The sequence below is a fragment of the Cinclus cinclus genome, chromosome 22, assembly GCF_963662255.1.
Source record: "Cinclus cinclus chromosome 22, bCinCin1.1, whole genome shotgun sequence".
In the NCBI taxonomy this organism is placed as follows: Eukaryota; Metazoa; Chordata; class Aves; order Passeriformes; family Cinclidae; genus Cinclus; species Cinclus cinclus.
In genome coordinates, this window is record NC_085067.1 from 8,036,211 (window position 1) to 8,054,194 (window position 17,984).

Below are 17,984 nucleotides of genomic sequence, written 5' to 3' on the forward strand. Positions count from 1 at the left end.
GACATAGTTTGCTCCTATAAGCAAAGTTGTGGGTAGCACTAAAATACAATATTTAGGAGACAGGTGACATCATGGTCAATGGTCTATACTGGAAATTGAAGATCCAGCAACAGCTACATTGGTGCCACTGTTTCTTTTTGTAAAGCCCAACCTATTGCAGCCTCATTTAATAAGTCAAATTAAGACAATGACTTATAAGCAGATTTAGAGGTGCTTTAGTTAAAAAGCATATGCTATAAGGTTGCTTGGCTATACTAAAGCTAAAAGGCCTTTTTGTAGCTGAGAAAATAATTCCTTTTTTAGAGTATGAAAAAAAATTACTAGTTTGACTTGGTTTAATGCTATTCATTAATTAAACCTCCAATTCAGTCATCAGCATCTATTTCTAATTTTTTTTTTCCTTTTCTCCTAGGATGTTTGATGAAAGAATTTTTACAGGTATGTTCTCCAAGTCCTTTGATTTTATCCCCCACAAAATTGAAAGGTTATCCAGAGAAGCAGAGCTGAAATAATGTCACCTGTAGGCAGAGGAAGTGCAGGACACATGCAGTTACACTCAGTAAGGAGAAGCCTTGTCTGTGCCCTACACCAGGACATGCTGAGATTGCCTTTGTCTGGTATCAGTGCAAGCTCTCCACTCCCCTTAAAAACTGAGTTTTGAAGGTTTAAGCAAGAATTCCTGGTGTGTGAGGCTGGGCTGGCTCCTGAATCAGGCTGAGCCACAATACGGGCAGTACATGGCTTATATCTGTACTTTCAAGAGGAAAAAAATCACTGTGTTCCTCACTGGTAAATTATTCTCTTTTTTTTTTTTTTTTTTTTTTTGACTGGGAAGTGCAGGCATCATCCAGCTGCTAACCAATTTTTTTAAAAAAATAATAGAAGTTCATTTTTCCAGTGACAAAATGGTGGGGAGAAAGTTCTTTGTCCTTCTTTGCTCTGTGTTTTCACTCCTTTTTTCTCTGAGCTGGAGAAGCCAGACTAATTCTTTACTGTGAGGGTGGTGAGCCCCTGGCACGGTTTGCCCAGAGAAGCTGCAGCTGCCCCATCCCTGGAAGTGTTCAAGTCCAGATTAGATGGGGCTTGGAGTGATCTGGGATTGTGGAAGGTATTCCTGCCCTTGGCAGGGGCTGAAACGAGATGGTCTTTAAGGTCTCTTTCATCCCAAACCATTCTGTCACTCCTGATAAGTGCATCTTGGCAGATACAAGGAGACAGGTACCCATGCTGTCAGGCTCAACCCACACTCCAGCAATGCCCTCATCCCATTTCCCTCATACACACCTGGAATGTGGCATTGCATCCAGATTTATCACACCTGGGTCCTGGATTGCCTGGGCTTGGCTCACAAGTAAAGACATGTTTTGGGGTGGTGTTTTGGTTTATTTTTCCCCCTGAGCTGCCAACCACACATGCTGGTAGCTCTCCAGACACCTTCTTCCCAGATGTCTCTGCCAGGCAGATTATCACTCTGGCCCCAGCCCTGAGAGTGCTTCCTGAGCATGATGACACTGGAGCCATCCAGGGGATGAACCTGGAGGGGGTCCCACCTACACGGGGGACTTCTTTGTCTGAAGCCATTAATGGCTTTTTTTTTCCCTCAGGAAAATGATTTCTTTAATCTCTAGCCCATCCCCAAGGGATGGAGCACTGAACTGTGTTTTTGGATGCTTGAATTTTTCCCTGCATAATGGCTGCACCATGTCTGGGGGAGGCATCATGTACATCTGTACATCAGCTCCAACCTGCTGATGGAGATCACTGTGCTATGAGCTTGTGGATTACATGGTAGGGAGGTGCAAGTGGATATTTGGAGATGAGGAAGCAAACCCCGCAGAAGTGAGGTGGGTGACAGGTCCCACTCTCCTGACAGGTTCCTGCAGGGCTTCCAGAAGCAAAACCCATTAAACCTGGCTCTCTGTGGTTTGTGTCAGCACATCAGCTTCTGCAAAAAACCCCACATCTGCTGAGTCAGGAGGTGCCATTTCTGCAAAGACATTATTTTCTGAGTGGAGCTGTATTTTAGGTTGCCGTTTGCGAAGTATCCCAAAGCTTCCCCATAAAGTTTTGCTCACCCTTTAATTAAAATACCCACCACTGCTCAGAAACCTATTTTTGTTACTCCCCTGGGTAACGGCTTCAGGCAGGCTCTGCTGATGCAAGAGCAAGATTTGGTTCATAGAAAGCACAAATTAAAAGGAGCTTTTTGGACTGTCAGTAGATAAATAGTGTCTTTAAGGTTCTATATCTCTGCTGATCCTATTGCCAGAGCCCTGCCCTTTCTTGCAGGCTGGAACCAAGAGGAAAGTGGCATCAGGTTCCCATAGATGGAATATGTTTTAGAAGGGTGAGGATATTGTGATGGTGCTTTGAGGTCATCAAAGGACATTTGACAACAGCTGTTTAACGAGACACCTTGTGGTTTCTGCAGCTTCACAATGTAGATTCACTCCCTCCTTCCTCCAGCCCTCGTTCTTCAGCTCTTTGCTCACCTTCCCTGCCTGATTTTATTTCCTACTTGCCTTCAGATTACTCTTTTCATCTCCAAGGTCATTGCTGAGGCTTCATTTGAGCTCCTTTCAGGCTGCTGAGGAACAGGGTAGGGAGAGAAGAAGTTTTTCATAGTGGCAGGATGCTTCTATCCCTCTCTGTGTCACTGTGACAGATTTCTGCTGCTTGGTTGGCTTGGAGCTGTGAGACAGGGCTGCCTGTGTCTCTGCTACTCTGTGTTTTTCCAAGCTCCCATCCAGTGCAGCACATTCCCTCCCTTGGGACAGGGCTCTCCCCACTTTGGGGCTTGCTCCTACACGCAGTGATCCATGGCCCTGGGTCTTCTGACCTTAGTCCCTACCTCTTGGAGGCCTTGTCCTGTCAGCTAGCCCTCCCTTTCTGGAGATGCTCTTTCCTGGCAGGGCTTCCCAGCACACACATAGTTGTGGAGAGGTTTAAGCAAATGTCTTGCTAATATTTTAATATGTGAACCCAATGGAATTGGCTTCCTTGTCCTTGCAAGCAGGTGAAACTTGAAAACCTACTCTCCCACCCTGACCTCAGCTCTGGGACTAAGAGGGGAGCAAACTGCAACATTGGCACGTCCAGTTGTTAATACTGGTTTTGCTTTTCTCCCAAAACCCACCATGCACACCTGGCAACAGGAAGCAAATTTACCAAAGATCCAACCAAGCTGGAGCCCTCCAGCCCTCCCCGGGAGATCTCCCCTGAGCCTCACCGTGGGACCACACTGGAACTGGTGGGGACCTCTCAGGCCAACACCAGGTAAGTGGAACTTCTGTCCCTGTTCCCTGTAAAGTGGCATCCCTCTGAGAGTTATTTTGGAGCTATTAATGCACGCAGCAGGTTACTGGTGTGTTCATCAGCAATGTCCAGTGGGTGCAGGAGGGTGCTGTGAGCACGATTCAGTAAGCTGGAGCATCAGGGCAATGTTGTAAGTCCATAATGGGAAGATGAGTGGCTAAATTTGCATTGCTTTCCTGCCTACCTAAAATACCACTGCAATGGTACAGCTAGTCAGCACAGAAGGAGGCCAAGCCAAAAGTTTGGAATCATTAATTTTGAGCAAAACTAATGAAATGAGGGTCATGCCTGGGATTATCTGCTGGAACCATCTCTGATATTAATGCATGACCTAAAGGATTTACCCTCAGCCCACACCATAACAGCATCCTGCTAATTAAGTGTTGCTTGTTTAGGAAGCTCACAGTGAACCTAACAGTGCATTTCATAAAGGTGGGCAGGAGGTTTTTTATGAGAGTACCTGTTTCTGTAACAACCATGCCATGAGCTAGACAGGTCCAAAACATGCTGACAGCACCTGTGGAGCATATATCGCATAGCATACAGCTTTCCAGCCCAGTCTGGCAGGTTCAGGAGGTGTCTTGCTCTTCATAGCCCCAGTTTCCTTCATTCTTAAATCAGTGGAAGCAAGGTGTAATTTAGCCTTTAAAATCACTTTAAGGAAGAGAGTCAGGGCAGCAGTTTATAGCATTATGAACTGCTGTAAGACAAGGAACCTTCTCCCAGCCTTGTTTCACACAAGTGGAGTGAAGAATGCTCCTCAGTTTGTCTGGCACAAAGCCTCATTGCCCAGCATTGTCAGCTCCACCACCTAGGGTTTCAGACAGAGCCATGCAACTGCTAACCTGTGCAGGTCAGGATAGGGAAATAAGGTAACTTGTCAATCTGTCTTAGTTTGAAAGATGGGTGTCTACTAAGGAAGGCAGGAGCTTCTCTTGAAAGGGAAAATGTAAACTCCCTCTCTGTAAATTATTACAATTTTGAAATTAAGGTGCTCTTAGGCAAAGATATGGGAATAGGAATAACATTTCTTTGCTAGGAAAATTAAAATAAAAATACAGTAATACAAAACCCCAAAACACTGACAGAGTGAGAATCCAACCTGGCACCCCATCAGTCAGTCCGGGTGTTGGGAGCAGTCCCATGAAATGGTGACTGCATCCTCCTGCAGTGACAGATGTGGTTCTGTTGAGGAACTGATTCTGTAGAAGGGTGTAGTTTTCCTCTGAAGGTCTGGTGGTGATGAAGATAGGCTTGGTCTTCCTCTGGGAATCCAGTGGAAAAAGGCTGCTCTGATGTTCCAAATCTCAGATTTTATCCAGGTAGGAAATGCTTGGCTCCTCCCCCTGGGTGAAGCATCTCCCAATGGGATGATGGAATTTTATCAGTCCTGCAGTGGGACTCAATGGCCCATTAACAGGAGATGTCTCCTGGAGAGAGGAGGGGTTGTGGAAAACATAACACTGCCCCAGCTGGTTTTCAACAGATGGCCCATTAGCAGAAGATATCCCCCCTGGCTTATGAGGGATGGGTCATGGAAGAGATAAGGAACACTGTTCCACCTGGTTTCAGCAGATGGTGATGGAATACACACTCCTGTTTACATCTTGCATTGCAGCCTAAGACACTGTCCCATCCATGACATCCCTTAGGTTCCTTTCCTTTCTTGGCTCTTGGGTGACATGAACCTGTGACAGGTTGGAGTCTCTTCTGGTTCTCCCCAGTGCTGTTTCAGGTTTGTCCCCTTGGATGTGGCTGCTGCATGCCCTTAAAGCATGTCCAGGGCAGCAGAACCTGCAGCGTTACAGCAGGCAATGAGTGAGCCTGGCAATATGGCCAGCACTGAAATATCACAGCTTTGGAGGGCAGAGACCTCTTGAGCTGCCCACTCCGTAGGGCTGGCATTTGTCTCCATCTTTCTGGTATCTTCAGCTTCAAAGGAGGGTTTATGGGAGATTTTTTTTTTTTTTTCTTTCTGCAAATGAGGAACCTCCATTCCATTGGAATGGTCCACCCATGCTGTTCCAGGGAAAGTGCAGTGTCCAATACTCCAGGAGAAGGGCCAGACACTGTGAGGTGTAATGCACTCGCCAGGGAAACCCTCCCCCCAGATATTCTTGGTGAAAAGTTTGCTTTGGCCCGAAGCAGGAGAGTTTAAAACCCTTCCCAAGGCTCCCAGGTAGTATATACAGTACCTTTTAGACCAATGATCCTTTTTGCCTTTCCACATTTAGGAAGAACATTTCAGGAGCACTCCTGGCTTGTTTTGTGGTTTGTTCTGCTGATGGTCCTGAGTGGATTTAGGCAAGTGAGAAGTGGTTTTGAACATCCCTCCTGAGCCAACAGGTGCTGGCTCAGAAGGATTTTCCTTCCCCCGGAGGACCAACATTGTGAAGGAGTGCATTTTCCAGAGTGGTTCCTTGGGTCTTTTACTGCCAAAGAGCTGTGATTGTCCTTGTTCAAGAGAGAGACGAGAAAGCACATGCATCCTGAGAATGCAAAATAATCTCATTTAGATGCAGAACAACTTGTGTAAATTCCTGAGCATGTGAAGTTAACTGTAGATGAGAATAGTGGATAGTGACCAATTTTCAGTGAAGAAAAGCTTTGAACAGAATAAATATTTACCAAATCAATTGATTTGTCCTTTCTCCCTATTTTTTTTTACCTCCATGAGTAACCACATTGTAGTAATAATTATGCAGTGCTCTCTGTCACAGAGAGCATGTATGTACAGAGGGATGTAGCCAACCAAGTTTTGGGCTTAAAAACATCCTCTGTAGTTTTCAGGAGCTCTCTGCTGCATCTTTCCATCCATGGGTGTCTAGAGGCAGGGCTACCATGAGCAAGGGTGCAGTATCAGGGTGGGTTTGAGAGCAGGGCTTTTTTGCAGAGAAACTAGCAGACCTTGCAGCCATGGATGCTCTGCCACTGCTGGGACCACTGTGGGTGCAGTGACCCTGGGGACCCCTCTTGCAGCCCTCTGTCATACCAGGCAGCATTTCTCCCTCCTGCCAGGATCAGTCCACACACCACTGGGTTTTAAGCTCTTTCTTACACCATGACCACCTTTCTTGTCTGCCTTTCCCTTTCAGGTCTGAGAAGTGTAATGTTTCTGAAGGCTGTGAACCAGGTGAGGAATAATACATTTTCTCTTGCAAGACAGTGTTATGGGGGGCACACTAGAGCAACATGCCTGCAAAGTAACTTGAATGTGTGACACTAGTTGCCTGATTGTGCCACAGTGCAGTTCTCTAAGGACTTTATCCCCATTTGATTGATACAGACATGAAGGCTTTTAGCCTCTGACCCTCCAGCTGGGGCCTAAAAATGCATAAATTGAAATAATGAGACTTAAGCATTTGCTTAAATGCAAAGCTAAGGGAAGTCTTCACTCTGAGTTCTTTTGAAAGCCACCACTGAGAAGTCAGAAGTGTTGGTATTCTGAGCACTATGAATGAAAAGGAAATTCCTTTCCACATATTTAGGGGCTTGGACCCATTGAAACACCACACCAAACCAAGCCATGCTGTCTTGCCTTTACAAGCTGCAAACTGGAACTCAGTGCCTTGCAGTGGATCTATCCCACCCAAAGTGAGGAAATTTATCTTGAGAGAAGAGGAAGCTGGGCTGAGGACTGTGGGCAGCCTCCTCCTGGGGCAGCTGGTCAGCACAGGGTTTCATCTGCTGGGTTTGAAACCACACTGAATTCCACCAGGGTTCAGCTGGTCTTATCCTGGTGTGATGCAGCTTCAGCCAGCCCTCTCAGAACAGGGGCAAGTTCCAGGCATGAGTTTGGGAACATTAAAATTGCTAGGAGCCGTGCACTGGAGACAGCTCCTCTGGTGTCTCCAACACCTGTTGGTGACCCAGTTCATTTTCAGTGAAGAAGGCCAGGAAATGAGCATTTAATGAGGTCCAGGTGCCAGTTGGAGGGCACCAAGAGCTCCTGCCAGCCAAGCTGCTTGCAGAACCATGCCCACAGGTGTCCCTTTGGGTACCTGCATGCCGTGGGCTTGATGCTGCTGGGCCCTTGACTGAAGCCTTGTTGTTGTGGCAAGCTCAGCTGGTGCTGAAGTGACAGCTGGTGATGCTTTCCCTGCTTTGGTGCTGTGTTGGGCAGATTGCTGGATCCTGTTGGCGACTGCCTTCCGTTGCCTTTCCCCATAGGTACCTCAGGAGAGCTAGGTGGGATCAGGCAGATCAAAATCGAACCAGACGAGCTGAACATCATCCAGATCACCGTACCAGGTAGCTGCTGGGGTACCTCTGTGTGCAGTGCTCGCTGCACAGGCAGGGTTGCCACATCATGTTTCAGCATTTTGCTTTGAGAGGAGGCATTTGCAGGGTGTTTCCCAGCCCTTAAGGTTCCCTCAGGTACCTGCAATGGTCCTCCTCAGCTGACATAGGAACATAGTGAGGTTTCCTGGGAGCAATGGAAGGTGTTTTAGGGCTCTTTATTGTTTTTTGTCTCTCCTTCATTGCTTTCCTTTCTTGCCTTTCCTCTGGAGAAAGCGAGCCTGGTTTGCTGCTTTGCTTCCTGTGGAGGATCCCCAGTACTGAGTACAGGATGCTTCTGAAGAGGTCCTTCATGTAGAAAACCAGCCTGGTTTTGAAGAGTTCATAAAACCAGTTTTAATAGTAGGCAGGTTTGATATTAAGCACATGCTAAAAATGTGTTGGAATTGTTGACACAGATGGGGGAAATTCTCCACGTTTCTGCCCAGAGAGGTCAGTGGCAGTGGGTTGTGATGAAGATGCTTGAGGGGCAGCTGGGAAAGTCAGATTTCCACTGTCCTGGACAGTGCAGCAAATTGCAGGATGATCCTCAGAGTTTAATGAATGGATTGTTAGCAGTTTGCATTTTCAGTGTGCTTTACAACCATTAATTTAATAAGCTCCACAGTATGAGGGCAGCAACAGAACTCTGACATGCCTGAGGGTGAGTGATTCTGGGGACAGTGGTGACACCATGCCCTACCACACCAGTGCAATCTCTGTTGCACCCAAATTGTAGCAGTCCATTTAGTAAGGTGATAGTTGAGGAGCCACTCCAGGATTGGTGTGGAATAGACTTATTTATGGTTGCTGTAGGGGAAGGAGAAGGAAAAAGCTATAGTGGTAGATCAAACATTTTCTTTTTCAACTTGGCAGCTAATGGAAGAGAAGAAAGTTGATACGTGGTAAGCTGGAGGTCCATGGGAGGAGTGGGAAGAATTACCACTTGTCCAGTGCCAGGGAGATCATACCTCAAGTCCAGAGTCCACCTTTTCTTGCCTTATTTGAAGATCAAGTTCAATCAGAGAGAATACAGCTGAAGGCAAGGAGGAGGATTAATAGAAAAGAGGTGCTCACCTACAGGGAGAAATTGGTGAAATTGGGATTATTTATCTTGTGAGGTAGAAGAGACCTGACTGAAGTATATAACTAGCTGAAACTTCATTTAAAGCTTAATTTGGGTGGGTCTTTGAGGGCATTGGACAGCCTACCACTTGGGGAGACAGGTTTAATGTAAGGGAAACCAAAAAAGGGTTGGTGTTATTGAGGAAGGCAGCATTAGTGGAACTGTTTCCCCTATGTAGTAGAAAAATCAAGCAGCATTAGCCTTTTAAGTCAAAATTGAGCGTATAGATGGAATTAAGCCAAGTAAATAATTTGAAGTAGTTTTCCTCTTCACCTTCTGTGGAGGTTAGGAAGAGATTTTTCCTTCTTTGAGCTCTGGGTGGTTCTGGGAGGAAGAAGGCAGATGCATCCCCAGAGCATTTTCTGGTGGTGTGTGGGGCTCCTGGGAGTGGGGGACCCTTTGCTCAGTCCTTGCTGATGGCCAGGACCCTCTGAACACTGTTTTGGGTACAGTGTCCCGCTGGCTTCAGAACAAAAAGTCCCATGGGATTTTCTCCACAGACCGATCACCTGGCTCAGTTGAAATGCATGACCCGGTGCCCACACACGTGGCCTCAGATGAATCAAGATACATCCTGGAAACAGTGGCAGGTACCAGAAGTGAAGCATCTGGGAGACTGCACAGTAGGATGGGTGTTCATGCATGTGTCAAAAATGAGTAAATACTATTTATGATCCAAAGTTGACCGGTTCCAGAGTCTTGGCCTCAATGAGGCCAGCTGGGAGCTCTGATGGAGTAACTGGTGAGTTCTCTGGCACTGCTGCTCCTTCCCATCCTCTCTTCAGCTCCAGCATGCTGCAAGCCCAAGCCCCTTTGCCCAGTGCACACCTGGAATTTACCTGTGGGATCTATGCTGGCCCTGTGGCTGCCCTTGCTCCTGCTGGGTCTCTCCTTTTCCAGGGAGCCCATGCTGAAGAATGGGCAGCCCTCTTGTATGGAAGCACTGGGTTTGTTCTGCTGATGCAGCTCTTGGCATGCTGCTGCCAACCCAGCCCCTGCTGGGACATGTGCTCAGAGCTTAGTGAGGGGAGGTTGAGGGGCTGCAGGGCACCTTGAGAACTGCTTTTGTCATGTCTGGTTTTGCTGGTGCCTGCTGCTGCTAACCCTGTTCTTCCTTGGCAGAGACAGAGAAGGGGTCCAGTGAGGAGTCTCGACGTGAAGAAAAGCAGATGGAGGGATCAGGTGAGTGTGCTATGAGCTCTGAGCATTGCCCATTGTTGCAGGTTTTTGGAACGATGGATGCACACAGATGTATTTTAGGTTGGGTTTTGTGAGTTTCCTATGTTATCAGTAAAGCCTTTAGCTTTTAGTCTTTGGCCTCCAAAACCTCTGCCCACAGAAGGGCACCATTGTGTTCCTGAGCTCTGTCCTCTCCTCTTGTGCTTGAATTTATTTTTCCTTTTTTTTTTTTTTTTTTTTTTTTGCTAGCATGGCTCTGTAGCAGGTGCATCCTCACTCTTTCTTGTTATGAGATCAGTTTAGAGGCTTCTGTCAGAGGACTAGCACTGATTTGAGGGCATAGAGAGTGAATGACTGTCTCTGCCAGAGGTCAAACAGGGGCTTCTCACCTGTGCACTGCTTGCCCTGGAAGCAGCTAGTTGCTCAGAGCATTTCTCTGTGTTGTTTGTTGGTTTTTTTTGGTTTTTATTTTTTTCTTTTGTTTTTGTTTTTGTTTTTGTTTTTTTTTTTTCAGATGGAATAGGGGACATTTTAAGTCATTTGAGGAAACAAGTTGAAATTTTGTTCAACTCACGATACGGTAAGATGGTCATTAACACATGTTCATCATGCCAGGTGCTGTCTTTGTCACTGGCCATTTCCAAAACAGCAGCTGAGTGAAGGCGCAATCTAATTTGTTCATCTGCTATCTGCTGGGCTCACAAATTCATTTGAAACCTCCTCCAGCCTTGTTACTGCAGCTCTTCCCCTTGATTTCCTTGAAGTTGTTTCACTGGCTGCAGCCCAGGAATTGCTGCCATGACTTTCAGCCTTCATCTTGCAGAGGGAAGGTCCAAAGTGGTTCCCCCATCACTTGTTTGAAGTCTCAGAGAGTGTTTTCCACCCACAGTGATCATTGCACGGCTCAGGAATGCTGGTGGCACCTTGGTGGTGGAGGCTGGCACTCAGCATGCTCCACTCACCTCTACTTAGAGAGGTTATTTAACTGAGAGGAAACACAAGCAAGGTCACACCTGCATTTTGAGAGCTGGCAGACAGTTTTTTGCCACTTTTAGGACCAGGAGACGTGGCTCTACCTGACAATCCTCAAAAGCCAGGGGCATAGCTGAGCTGGTAGAGCCCACTGTGACCAGGGAAAGGAGATGAGCCAGGATGCTCTCAGGGAGGACTGGACACTGGGGATGCAGCTGGAGCAGCCATTGGAGCAATGGCTGTCACTGCTTCCCATGTTACTACAGTAACAGGCTGGGAGTCATGTCCACACTGATGAGGTGGGGTTTTTAACCTTGTCATGGTTTGACACTGGCCAAACATCAGGTATCCATGCAAGTTGTTTGCTTACCTTTTTCTGTTTCACTTGGGCAGAGGAGAGGGGAAAAAAATAACGAAGGGCCCACGAGTTGAGATAAGGACTGGGAGAAAACACTCTTAAGGCAAAACAGGTTCAAATTTAAAGGCATCATGTAAATTTATTATTAACAGAGCCAGAGGAGGATAATGAGCAGTAAAATAAGCCTTTAAAACACCTTTTTTCCCCACCAGCCCCTCCCTCTTTCCCACTGACAATGCAGGGGGACAGGGCATGGGGATCTTGGTCAGTTTGTTGCTCAAGATCTTCTGTTCAGTCAGGGAGAGGAGTCTTTTTATTGCTGTGCAGTGGGATCCCTCACATGGCCAAACAGTCTTCCCGAAACTATTGTAGTGTGTCCACAGGGTGCAGTCTTTTAATGCTGGGCTGCTCTAGCTTGGAAGCAAGGGCCCTCTCCCTTTGTGTTTCCCACTAGATTACAGTTTTCTCTGGAATCCACCTGCTCTGGTGTGAGCACTTTTCTCACGGGCTGCAAGTGGATCTCTGCATCCCCATGGACTTCATGCCTTACAGGGGGACAGTTTATTTTACCATGATCCTCACCATGGCTTGCAGAGGAATCTTGGCTCCAATGCTTGGAGCATCTCCTCCCCCTCTACCCTTTTCCATTGACCTTGGTGTTGCTATGTTGTTTTCCCAAACGTGTCCTCACTTCCTCTTTATCTCTGAATAGAAGAAAAATTGCTGCTCGTAGGTACTATTGCCAACAAGCTGCACTGATTCAAAGATTTCTGCAAGATCCCACAGTTGATTTTGTCACCAACCTCTAATTGACCCCGTACCATGTCCATCTTCAGAGCCATCACAGATTGGCTCTGTCAGACATGGTGGAAGCTTCTAGCAGCTTCTCACAGAAGCCACTTCTGTGACCTTCCCCTGCTACCAAAAAACCAGGCTGTGCCAAATCAACACAAACATGTTTTTTCATCTATCCAAGTAGCACTGCTTGGCACTGGCTGTTTGGTTGCTTTTGGCAGTATTCAGCACAGCAAGGGGAGTCCTCACCATGCTGGGCTGCACAGGCTGATGGGGCACCCCCAGGCACGTTCCCTGTCCCCTCACTTAGCAGAGGGGTTTCCATGGGGGTCTGGATGTGGGGTTCCATTGCGTTGTGGAGAGATGCCTGCAGCCTTTATAGGAAGGCAGGCTGTCATAATGGAGCAAATGCAGAAGGCAGTTCCAGGTGGCTGCATGGCTCTGTCCCTCATCTCATGTCTGCCAGTGTCAGGGACATCCCCACAAGGCACAGAGCGACCACAAACTCCACAAAAACCTCTTCAATCCCTCCAGCAACATACCATGTTGCTGTTGCTTAGACCTGACACGGAGTTCCAGCAAACTAATGAGACTGGGTCCCCATGCAGCGAAAGCCATAGGAATATCAGAGCCAGTCAAAGTCCCCTACTCCAAGTTCCTGATGTACCCCGAGGACCTGTTTGTTGTGGGTTTGCCAGAAGGCATCCTGTTGCGCCGCCCCAACTGCTTCGGGATTGCCAAGCTGAAGAAGATCCTGCAAGCAAGCAACAACATCCAGTTTGTCATTAAAAGGTAAGGCAGGGGTTGTGGCTGTCCCTTGGGGAGGATGCTTCTGCTCAGAGCTCCTGCTGCTGTGCAGTGTCCTGGGGAGCACCCATCACTTGGTCAGCTCCAAGAAATTTGCTTGATCAGGAGTAGACGAGGGTTGTTGCCTTGTTGGAGCTGTCCGTGGGAGGTAGATGTGGTGTTGTCATCTGTCCCTTCATGGCTTTTGGGTTTTTAACCTGCTTTTGTAAAGGTTTGGCCACCTCAACAGGATGGGTGAAGAGGCATTTAAACGTCAGGGTGCCCTGATGTGGAGCAAGGACAGGGGCTGGGAGCCCTGGAGGGTTTTCCTACAGAAAGTGGCTCCAGCTGAGGTCCAGATGTGCATATGTGCACATGGGATGTTGCAGACATGAGGAAAGGTGCTGACCCTGTGCTGGGGACCGAGGTATCATAAGAACTGTGGGAGGGCTGTGAAAAGCCACAACCAGTGTAATGCAATAGCATTGCCCTGTAAAGGGGAACAGGTCCAGCAGAGATGAATTTTAAGATGTCTTGGGTATTTTGGGGGCAGTTTCTCACCCAAATGCTGGCACAACCAATGCTGCAGGTGACTGAAACAGAAAATAAATATTGGGAACATGGAGATTTTGTGGTGTCAGAACAGCAGCTCTTAGGTCAGTTCAACCATATTTTGGGGCTTCCTCCTGTCCTGATCTCAGATCCATTCCTTTGTGACACAGCTTCAGTGCACCTTGTTAACAAGACCTCACTATGCAGCTTTAGTAGTAGGTATCCAAATGGCAAATTTTGGGGTCAATTTTATGTTGAAGGAAGCCATGCACAGCTTCTCCCATCCCTAAGAAATGTTCAGAATCATATCCACTAGAAGTCTGTAGCTGCTGACTTAAGCTGCTCAGTCATCACCTGCTTAATCTCATCCCAAAGAGTGACACATCAGCTCATTAAAGAGTCTGTCACCATGAAAACTATGTCCAAAGTTCTCCTGCTGTGTTGCAGGAGCTTTTAAATGGCATTAGCCAGACAGAGCAAATGGTTTGTGTCTGTAGGAGTGGTATCCTGAGGATGCTGGGGCAGCAGGTTGTCACTTGCAGGAAGGTCACTCACCTGCCCTCTGCTTCTCCCTGTTTTCCAGACCGGAGCTGCTGGCAGAGGGCGTCAAGGAGTCGGTGTCAGACAGCCCAGCAGCCAAAGGTAGGCTGAGACCCCAGCAGCCAAAGGTAGGCTGAGACCCCAGCAGCCAAAGGTAGGCTGAGACCCCAGCAGCTGGGCTGCTAAGGTCTAGGTAGGAGAGGAGTGAGAGTGGTTTCCTACAGCCTTCCCTCCCCACCTTGTTCTTTGGCTGGAAACCCCCTCTCATGCATCCCCCTTGGCAGCACTGTGAATCCTAATTCCTCTTCTGTCCCCTGTCTCAGCCGCCGACGAGAGGGACTCGAGCGAGGTGCTGCTGGAGGACGCTGTGAAGAGACAGGGCTTTCAAGGTGTGGGGCTGGAGCCACATGTGGGGCTGAGGCAGAGCTCCTGGCCCGCTGTGGAGGCTGCATGGGACAGACCTGGGAAGGGAGTGGGAGTGCTGCAGGTGTTGGGGCTCGGTGGGTTGGCACAGGAGCAAGACAAGGCTGGGAAGAAAGAGAATAGGAGGTGGGATGAGAGGATGGAAAGCACAAGTGACTAGAAGAAAAGATGCACAGCCAGTACAGGCTGTCCCACAGGTCCAAGAAAAGGTTTGAAGTGCTCTTGGTGGTGCCCTAATTAACCAACTTGGTTTATCTCCCTGTCTGACCTTGTGAGATGCATAATTAAGTTTCCAAGCCTAGGGGTTTGCCTTTTCTGGGGCTTTTTCCACCTGTGTGATGTTTGTATAAATGCCACTTGTATTCAGCTGGCATCAGCATGGTGGCTCCCTTGGGGGACAGGGTGATGGTGAGAAGCCTGTGTGCTGGACAGGCAAGTGCTGCCCTGTTCAGGCATCTCTTGTTGGGCCCTGGGGGCCTGTGCAGGTTTGCAGAAGGATGGGGAGCTTTTTCAAAGCCTTTGGCTTTTCTGAGAGGCTTTGGAGTGTGTTATATTTTAATGCCAGTAATTATCACAACTGAATCTTCAATTTCACGTGGCTTTTATTCTTAGCAAACAGGCAAGGGAAAAATAACCCAACATATTTCTGTTTAGATTATTTTTAAGGACTTTGAATGACCCACTCCACAGATTAGCTAATTGCTAGATAAGGGCTTTCCTATAATTAGAAAATGGCATTACTTAAAAGTCACAGAGTGCCTTTTAATATACCAGCAGAAATCTATAATTGTTTCTTTATTTTACAGAAAATTATGATGCCAGGCTTTCCAGAATAGACATTGCTAATACACTGCGGGAACAAGTCCAGGATCTGTTCAACAAGAAATATGGTGAGAAACCAGGCTTGTTTTATTCCCCCCCTTACTCCCTCCTAATTTTTTTGCTCTTTATTTCTCCCCTCTGCTTCTGATTCCTTCTTGCCAGGTACTTTTTCTCATCTCCCCCTTGAGCTGCTGGTACTTAGGAGGGCCAGGAGGGAATGGCAGATCTGGGATTTGGCACTGTTTACTTCAGGAGCTGTTGGAACACAGAAGTGGTGGGAGGTTGGGAAGGGAATAGGAACAGGCTGTATAGAGTGCTGGGGGACAGGAAGACCCTGCTCCTCCTGTTCCTAGAGCAGGGAAATGCTACTGTCCCCATGTTGTGGTTTAGGAATGTTATACCCCAATTTAATGTTCATACTGAAGCACTGCAAACCCTGCCCTGCTCATTCACTTGTCCTTTCCCCTCTCCCTCCCCTTGTGGTTGGGTTGGAGAGGAGACTTGGAGACACAAAGGGTAAAAATCACATATTGAAATAAGAGTTTACTGGAAACAGCAATGGAATAAGAAAACTGTCACAATATCTGTAACAGAGGGAACCAGCACTACTTCACCACTCCCTCTGCCACACTTATTTGACCAGGAGGGACCCCTTCCCTCACTCCTGGAAAATGATGTGAGGTGATATAGAATAAGCTCTAGCTCTTTGCCTTACCCTCTCCTGGGTACTGCAAAAATTAACCCTGTCCTGGCCAGAACCCCTTTATCTATACCACTTACATCATGCCAAAATTCTACACTTCCCAACAATATACATATGTCTGTGTGTGTGTGTGTGTGTGTGTGTGTGTGTGTGTGTGTGTGTGTGTACACAAGCACAGACACCCTTTCTATAGTCACTGCTGTCCCTCCAAGATGTTTGTTGAGTTCATTTTGTCCATGATTGTGGGTTCTGTCCATCTTGGAGGTCTTCCACAGGGCTGCTGTGCTTTTGGCTGGTTGCTGCACCACGAGCTCATGGCTGGTGTATCTGGAGCAGTCCATCCTCATGGGCCATGGCAGTTATGGCAAACAGTGGCAGTGTCACTCAGCAACCAGTTCAGCATTACAAACTGTTCTCACCCCAAAATCAGATTCTCTGGAGGGACACATCATGTTTCCCTGTCCCTCTGCATCACCCACCAAGTGCATGCAGGTCCTTGAGCAAAAACAATCCCATGGATAGGTTTGCCTTTGCTTGAGGCAGGACTAATCCAAACTGTCTTCCCTGACATATTTTCTATATATGCACCACTTACCCTCTTTTTTGTACATGGAGTACATCCCTCAGTGCAATGGCAATAAAGCAATCCTGACCCCTCTGCCTGCTCTGAGCAAGAGCACCATGAGGAACACATGGTTCATATATGGGAGTATATGCAGGATTAGGTACCACAACCACGTGAACAAACCAAGCAATGTTGTGACCAGTTCTGTACCTAATAACCTCTGGGTCCGAGCCTACTCCTCCAGGCTACTGCAAAAATTAACCCTGTCCTGGCCACAACCAGGACATGCCATTTTCTAGGCAGGGGTAAGTGTTGTCCAGGTACTTGCAAGGAAATATGTAGCCTCAGTCCCACAGCCAGGCCTAAGAGAGGGAACATACCTGTGGAGTTTTCTCCAAATAACCTCCCAAAGCAAAGAGCAGCAGCTTTCCATCCCTCCCACTACAGTGCATGGACATCATCCTGCAGGATGGAGCATCTCCTCATCCCCATGAGCTCTGCTGCACACATGTGCCTGTATTTGAACCCCCCCCATTGCCATCACAGAGGCAGCCTGAAAATGTTGGCCCTTGATCTGATGCTGACCTGGTGCCTCAAGCAGCCTGCTCACACTGTGCTGTGCCTTGGTAGGGCTGGGGATAAAGCCAGAGCTGCAGAAGTGACATCCCCTGGCATCCTGCACACTCACTAAATTACCTCTCACTTCTCTCCTAGGTGAGGCCTTGGGGATTAAATACCCTGTGCAAGTTCCATACAAGCGCATTAAGAGCAATCCAGGGTCAGTGATTATAGAGGGCCTGCCTCCTGGGATCCCCTTCAGGAAGCCCTGCACCTTTGGCTCCCAAAACCTGGAGAGGATACTGGCCGTCGCTGATAAAATCAAGTTCACTGTGACACGGTATGTGGTGAGAGGTGTCAGCCATCCTGTGGAGCCAGAGAGGGGAGAGGAGGGATGCACTCCCTGCTCTGCAGCCCCATTGGGGCAGGTCTGTAAATGCCTCCAGTCCCCCAAGACAGCAATTATGGTGGCAGCTAATGGTTCATCAGAAAGGAGGGGACCATAAAACAGACACTCCTGCTTTCTTCCCATCCACTGCCTGAGGAGGTGATGGGGAAGGCAGTGGTAGGAGAAAAAGGTGCTTGGTGTGATTGATCTCCAGTCAGAGAAATCTCAGCCCCTTTTTAGGAGGCTCTAGACAGATTATTGCTGATGCAGGGCAGTGCTCAGAGCCCTGCTGTGCTTTAGCACCCCTGTTAGTGGCAGGGTCCTCTGCAGTTTCACAGCCAAAGGGGATGGACACAAGTGGGAAGGGAGGGAAGAGCACTCTAGCTATGTATTGCTCTAAGGTGAGTCAGAAACAAAACAGGCTTAAGAGTGGCTCCATCACCTTTTTACTGCTGTTTGTCTTCTTATCAATGGGGCATGAGTTACATCATGCTGCCCCAAGCAGGGACCTCATCCCCACAGAGCTCCTGCTGGTCCCATGTGAGTGATGTGAAGGACAGGCTGATCCCCAGGCTTCCATGGGCCACGGGAGGGTGTTCAACCCAGGCATGCTTGCTCCCTGGT

The 17,984-nt window shown here is 47.9% G+C and overlaps 1 protein-coding gene across 1 annotated transcript in view; it reads left to right on the forward strand.

Moving 5' to 3' along the window:
* GTF2IRD1 (GTF2I repeat domain containing 1) overlaps nt 1–17,984 on the forward strand; it is a 46,593-nt gene that overhangs the window by 15,576 nt on the left and 13,033 nt on the right. The window contains exons 9-20 of the mRNA XM_062506817.1: nt 413–438; nt 3,156–3,276; nt 6,411–6,448; nt 7,486–7,566; nt 9,220–9,305; nt 9,844–9,901; nt 10,422–10,478; nt 12,632–12,815; nt 13,945–13,996; nt 14,236–14,290; nt 15,131–15,214; nt 17,129–17,312. Coding sequence (XP_062362801.1) covers nt 413–438; nt 3,156–3,276; nt 6,411–6,448; nt 7,486–7,566; nt 9,220–9,305; nt 9,844–9,901; nt 10,422–10,478; nt 12,632–12,815; nt 13,945–13,996; nt 14,236–14,290; nt 15,131–15,214; nt 17,129–17,312 — 1,026 coding nt within the window. The remainder of the gene's footprint in view (nt 1–412; nt 439–3,155; nt 3,277–6,410; nt 6,449–7,485; nt 7,567–9,219; nt 9,306–9,843; nt 9,902–10,421; nt 10,479–12,631; nt 12,816–13,944; nt 13,997–14,235; nt 14,291–15,130; nt 15,215–17,128; nt 17,313–17,984) is intronic.